This window comes from Patagioenas fasciata, chromosome 1, assembly GCF_037038585.1.
Source record: "Patagioenas fasciata isolate bPatFas1 chromosome 1, bPatFas1.hap1, whole genome shotgun sequence".
Lineage (NCBI taxonomy): Eukaryota > Metazoa > Chordata > Aves > Columbiformes > Columbidae > Patagioenas > Patagioenas fasciata.
In genome coordinates, this window is record NC_092520.1 from 150,489,665 (window position 1) to 150,496,215 (window position 6,551).

The 6,551-nt window shown below is 44.0% G+C and overlaps 1 protein-coding gene across 4 annotated transcripts in view; it reads left to right on the top strand.

The window, feature by feature from the left end:
- ADIPOR2 (adiponectin receptor 2) overlaps nt 1–5,895 on the top strand; it is a 48,765-nt gene extending 42,870 nt beyond the window's left edge. For all 4 annotated transcript variants that reach the window (XM_065841346.2, XM_071817626.1, XM_071817618.1 and 1 more), the window contains exons 6-8: nt 26–213; nt 1,424–1,617; nt 3,122–5,895. In XM_065841346.2, coding sequence (XP_065697418.1) covers nt 26–213; nt 1,424–1,617; nt 3,122–3,253 — 514 coding nt within the window. In that variant the 3' untranslated portion in view covers nt 3,254–5,895. The remainder of the gene's footprint in view (nt 1–25; nt 214–1,423; nt 1,618–3,121) is intronic.
- The last annotated feature ends 656 nt before the right edge of the window (nt 5,896–6,551 follow it).

The following is a 6,551-nucleotide window of genomic DNA, read 5'->3' on the forward strand; positions in this document are numbered from 1 at the left end:
AAAACTGATTTTTGTTTCCTTCTAGGCTGGACTACTCTGGTATTGCGCTTCTCATAATGGGCAGCTTTGTACCATGGCTGTACTACTCCTTCTATTGCAACCCTCAGCCTTGCTTCATCTACTTGATTGTGATTTGTGTCCTGGGCATCGCAGCCATAATCGTCTCACAATGGGACATGTTTGCAACCCCTGAATACCGGGGTGTAAGGGCAGGTAAGACTTGCAGTTAATAGTTTTGCTTCTTGACTGCTTTTCTTCCTTCCTACTTGCCACTTGGAAAAACTATCTTGGGAAGACTAAGGAGAGCTTAATTTTATAGAGAGCTAATGCTATTGGATTGGGAGCTTGATGGGTTTTCTTTCAGCGTTAATTATAGCCAACTGGATGCACAGATAAGGGCTAGTGCAAGTCCTGGAAGTACATTCCTGAAATGGACAGTAACACATGCAGTAGGACAGGTATTGCGAAGTATTTCTAGCTATAGCTAGCAGCTTTGCTCTCTCAAAAAAATGACTGACTGCTTGGTGTCTGTATGTGGATATTCCTTCTACTGTTTGTCTTGGTTTTGTAGTACTAAGCACAGACACTAGCAAATCGTTGGATGATTTAATTAATCTGAATGATTTGCCTAGATAAAACACATATTTAAGAAAAAGAGCCTAGTTTGTTCTCTCCACATGATCAGAAAGAACAAAGATTTAGTTTCACATTCTGAGGTAGGAAAAAAGAAAGCATTAGGGGGCAGCTGTGGAATCTGAACACAGCTGGGTTGAATAGTAATATTTCTTGTTACTCAACCTGCCCATGCTGTCTACAGAAAATCTAGATTTCCTGGACAAGCTATGGGTGCACCTTCAGAGAGTTCAGCCTTCCAAACTGCATGGGACATGATTATTCCCCCCCCACACACTTTGACAGGATTTCTGTACTTGCTGCTAAAATCTAAATGAATAAAACCACGTTTTCATATATGGCAGATCAGATGAGCCTCAGAGTCTACTTTTCTGTTTCCTAGGACTACTTGTACAGTATATGATAAACAATCTCTTTGTTTCTCCTTGTCTTGCTCTTGTTGAGAGATTATGGTAAAGTGAGTTTAGTTCATGTAGTCTCAGTGCCCTCTACAGTCCAAGAAGTGTAACTGGCTTAATGTACATTAAAGCTGGCAGACGTGATCATTAAATGAAATATTCCAGTATCTGCTGGAATGTATAATAACTAAGTAGCTTCTGGTATATGAAGAAAGTCTGTGCATTCTTTAACTTCCTCTCCAATAAAGGTCTTCTGGGGACCTCCAGCTTCAGGAATTTTCCCTTCTGCTGCCTTGGCAAAAAATTTTCCCTCTAGCTTTTGTGTTTTCATTGTTTCCCTTTACCACCAGTGCGTTCAAATCTGACTCTTCCACATTTTTTTTACCTCCCAGGAGTATTTCTAGGTCTGGGTCTTAGTGGGGTTATTCCCACTCTGCACTTTGTCATCTCTGAGGGGCTCCTGAAAGCAGCCACAATGGGGCAGATAGGCTGGCTGGCACTCATGGCATGCCTGTACATCACTGGTGCCGCACTATATGCTGCCCGCATCCCGGAGAGATTCTTCCCTGGCAAGTGTGACATCTGGGTGAGTCTACAGAATGACTGGATGAGGAGGCCAATGTGAAAGCTGGTTCCCCTTCAGGCTGAAGGATGTTGTCAGTGTTTTCTTACTGCAAGTAGCAAACTCTTGCACCGGAAGCATACGTCTTAAGGGGCCAAACAACTGGGACCTCTCTGAGCCTGGCTTATCTGGTGCCTCTCTTGCTGAGTGAGCACAAACTGGCTGGTCTGAGGTAGCTGCTGGTATGCAAATTCACCCCAGCACATGTACTAGGTAGCTTTAATAGGCGGGTAAATGACTTTGTGAACCTTTTTATGTGTACCTGTGTTGAGGGTCCTGCAAACACCTAATATTACCTTGCTTCTGTGCAGAATAGTGCATGGTTGTTTCTTGGATGTTTGATGTGTTCTCTAGGATCATGTCTGACTCCTCATCTTGTGCAGCTAGTGAAAGTGCTGGATGGAGGTAGTGGGCTTTGGAGGGATCTCTGGCCCAGAAAAAGGGAAGGTTGGCTGAATGAGGGAGCAGATGAGGGAAACTTGATATGAGGGAAAAGATCACAAACACTGGAGAGGGGAAATACGTGGGGAAGGTGTAAAGAAATTGGGTAGAGCTAGAGTAGAGGTGAGAGGGAGGTGGACCTTTGGAACACCTCTGTACTTCCACTAGGATAGTTTAAGGTCTCTAAAGAAAATCAGAAATGAGAATGAGGCCTGGGTTGTTTGAGTGGCTTTTCCACAGCACCAGTTTGCTAGGTTTGTTTAAATGGCCAAACGAAGCCTTCTTGTGATAACGAGCGAGGCTCCGAAAGTGCTGCTGTACCACCAGCTCTTTTCCAAGCTTCCTGTGGAGCCTGCAAAGACAGATTTGTAGAAATTTTTCAAGGGCATTATTCATATTGGTTATGGCTTCCTTCAAACAAGGGCATGCTTTGTCATGTAGCTCACTCATGGTTTTTGTTCTGCTGTACTATAATCAATAGCATCCTGGGCATTCATTCAGAACATCTGGTTGTTTCTAGGTTTTCCTTTTCTCTGTGATGAAAAATAGAATAGTAACATTCTGAAAATCCACTTGGGAAAACTTATGCCTGTGACCAGAGCACAGTTTGTACCTGTTAAATGTGTGAGAGCGCCCATTTATTAATAAGCCACCAGCGTGTGTTGTGGAGGAGCTAATTTTAAAAAGTGTCCTGCTTAAGCCTTTTGCCCAAAGCTCTGAAATTATCCTTGTCCTTACACAAAGATGTGCTACAGTGTTTATGTAGTGTATTTGTTGATTGACCAGCTGGTTAAGATGACTGAAGGAACAGGCGAGGGGAGTGTGTGTGTGTAGAACTTTATTATTTTGCTGGTGATAGGAGAGGGATGGGCTTTTGATATACAACTTGAAGAACTTTGCAGCTTGTGGGTTGAGGCACTGCTACGTGTTACTGTGTACTTCAGCTGAATGTGTGGCTTTTTTGAAGACAGGGGATCACTAGAACCCAAAGCCCCCCGACTGAACAGAAGTGTTTTCTTTTCTGCAGTTCCACTCCCATCAGCTGTTTCACGTCTTTGTAGTGGCTGGCGCTTTCGTGCACTTCCACGGGGTTTCGAACCTCCAGGAGTTCCGTTTCACGGTCGGAGGAGGCTGCACAGAGGAAGATGGGATGCAGTAAAACCAGCCTTCAGCCCAAGATCGTAACCAAAACAGTGCCGCGAGCGCGGCTGAAGCATACAGGCTAGTGAAATGAATACCTAAGAAGAATCCAAGTTTCAGCTGATGAGGCGCGGAGCTTCACGGGGATTCTGACTAACCAAGATAAATTCTATACCTCAAGCAATGGAATGAATCAATTTGAAGACCAGGAAATTCTGAAACCCTAATTTATTCTTGGGATCTACAGATTGAGCTACAGAGGACCCTTTCCAAATCGGCTTCTGTTCAATGCCATATTTATTTGTAGAATCGGGGAGGGATAGCTTAGCATTTCCTTTTTTTAAAAAAAAAAAAAGAAAAATCAAGGTTAAATTTATATCCTCTTGGAGGGTTTGGGAATTGATTTTAGATGCTCTTTTGGGAGAAAAACAAATTGTAAATAAGATTTCTAACTTTCTGTTTAAATAAAATTTATATAAATGTTTTAAACAATGGGGGGGGGGAAGGAAAGGGTTTTTGTAAAGAATGCAACATGCAAGTACCACACACTGTTTCAATTTTGCACAAAATAAATGATTGCAGGAGGACCAGGTATAATTCCCAGGAGTGAAGCATGTTGGCCCTGCAGATTGTCCTGGTGGCCACCATGCCCCGGGCAATGTGGGGTCTTGACCAGCACTTGGAGTAGGTTTTGTACGTGCACACAAGGGTTGTGAATGCTGGATTAATCACATTGTCATCCAGGTCACAATGTTAGCAAGTTTATTTACTCAAGGGCACATCTGTGCCCTGCCCAAGCGTGTGGGACAGCTGCCTTCCAAGCTTGCGTGGCCTGTGTAGTTTTGGATAGCAGATCTGGCAGTGTTGTTTTGATTCTCATCGTATGAGCTGGAGTGTGGTGGGATAACTGCACATGAAATGGCAAACAGTCCGACTCCATCAGTGCCTGCCTGCACCCAAAGGCCTGTGTTGAGCAGATGGTTGCCGTTTGCAGGCTTGCCCTGTTTGGTCTTAGCAAAGGGTGGTGATGCCTTTGTCAAAAGATAGTTGAGCATGTGAGGGGAAACAGAGATGGGGTTGAGATGGACTGGAAAGAGGAATCTGTGTGCTGCAGGACTTGGAGTTAACAGTTACTGTAGACCTCAAGCACATTACCTTCTCATGTGTCAGACTCCATTGGCCAAGGGAGTTTGCAGGTTTTTCTTTTTAAGAGGAAAAATCTATGATCAGCCCAATGCAGTTCCTTTTCTTTTTTTTTTTTTTTGTCTTTTTCCTTAGGTCTGCTTCCCATCTGTGCTTTAGCAATGGGACTGCTGGTATTTCTGAAACCTAAAACTAAGAGTTCAGTTGGACTGCTGTGGAGCAGACGCACCTACTATACATGGGGAAGCATATACCCTTCTCTTATGTAATTGATGTAGCTTGATCTTTGGAGCCCAGTCAGAAGCCACACTGAAGGAGAATCTTTGGAGTTGCGTTATGAAACTTGAACGTTTTGTTTGTTATGGCACAGGTATTGCTTGGAGTGTTTAGTTGGAAATTCAGAGCAATTACCTCTCTCACAGATGAGTTAAACAGCTCATAAAACGCTGCGTTTCACAAGGAAGGAAGGTGAAGGGCAGGAGTTTTTGTTTTATGGTGGGGGTTTTTTGGTTGGATTTTGTTTTGTTTGTTTTCAAGACTCCTGCAAGTTCAAATTTTTATCCTTCAAGAGAAAAATATGGATTGCAAAAATCTTCCCGTAACCTGGGTATCATGCAGTGTGTTTTAGGGAGTTCCTTTGCCTAATGGAGTCAAGTAGAAGCAGAATGCCTTCCAAAAGTTGACTGGATATTAAGGCTTCACCCCTCGACTGGAGTCTTTGTAAAGCCTCTGAGAGCGAGGTCAGCTGCAGAAAGAGGTGCTGCAATAGAGCCTGCGAGCTTAGTGGGATGTGTTCTCAGTAGGATCCCTACACTGGATGCCTGTAGGGCCAGAAGTTGTTTATTGCAGGTCTGTGTGGTACTAGAGTGAAGTAAAGAGCAGTATTAACTTGGATGTAAGGGCTAATAGCACTGGCATCCCCCACAAAGAGTTGCCTGGCAGGAAACATACTGGTGTCTGAGGAGAACGTAGCACATATCAGAATCAGAGTTGTCCGTCTGGCGCTTTGGGATGCCTCTGTAACAGTACCAGCGGATGGGGCGGCCTCCATCCTGGGTCATCCCACGTTCACTCCTTGAAGGGAGTCCTGGTCCTACACAGCACAGTACTATTACAAAAACACAGTGCTCCACCTGCTATTCTTAACCCAGTCAGTCTCTCCGTTTGAGAAGTTTGTGTGTTCCACTCAAAGCAACCTAGCTGTGCACTTTTCTGTAGCTCTTGCTGAGAACTCTTCCCAGGTTGGCACCTGAATGCCTTACTCTCAGCAGTCAGAGGCTTGCTTGCTCTGTGTGCAGGTTATTGCCATAGAATAGTTAGGACCTACAGCTTCTTTCCTTCCCCATTAAATAGTGGCCTTGTTCAGTATATTTCTTTTTAAAAATTGCTTACTGTTGAAAGCAATGAAGCACATTCTGGGGTTTTGATGGTTGGGGACTCTGGTGATGGTTCCATATAAGATGGGATCTTACTACTTGCTGTATTCTTAACTTCTGCTAATAAAAGAACCAAATGGAATATTGTCTACTTTGGGTCTTTCTGTGCTGTGTGTGAAGCTTGAAAGAGTTGCTCTTCCTTTCTTCCTTCCCAACACTTGCAGGCAACACTTCATAGGTAAAACTGATGCCTGAAGGCTTGTTTATGTACAGCTGAACCGATGCTTGCTGTATGTCTCCTCGGGCAAAAGCCAGTGGGTGGGAGTTTGTGCGCCTGAAACATTTGTTCTGCTGCATGGCATCCTCTTGATGTCTATAATTCATGTCAAGTTTGTGCCTGGTCTTGCTATGACATTTCAATACTCTTTAACATATATAAACATCGCAGCAGACAAAGGTGTCCATGGACTATGCTGCCCCCTCAGTGCTGATCTCGAGGGAACTCTGTTTTTCCAAAGTCTGGACTTTAGTTTGACGCCCACTGGAGTTGCCAGTTGTAGCACGTTGCAGATGGTGGTGTGGGGGAAGGAGGTGGCGTTGGGTGTGTCTGGTGCCACCACTTCATGAAGCTGCTCATCATAAGAATTCTACTGACATACAATTATTCTGAACTTGCAGAGAATGAACAGCCTGGGACAACTTTTATACTATCCCATTTCTGCTTGGTTGTGACCTCTGCCATATTTTAAAAGTAACTTGAGGAGAAAGTGGGATTGGTGTTACTGCTGAGTTTCATCC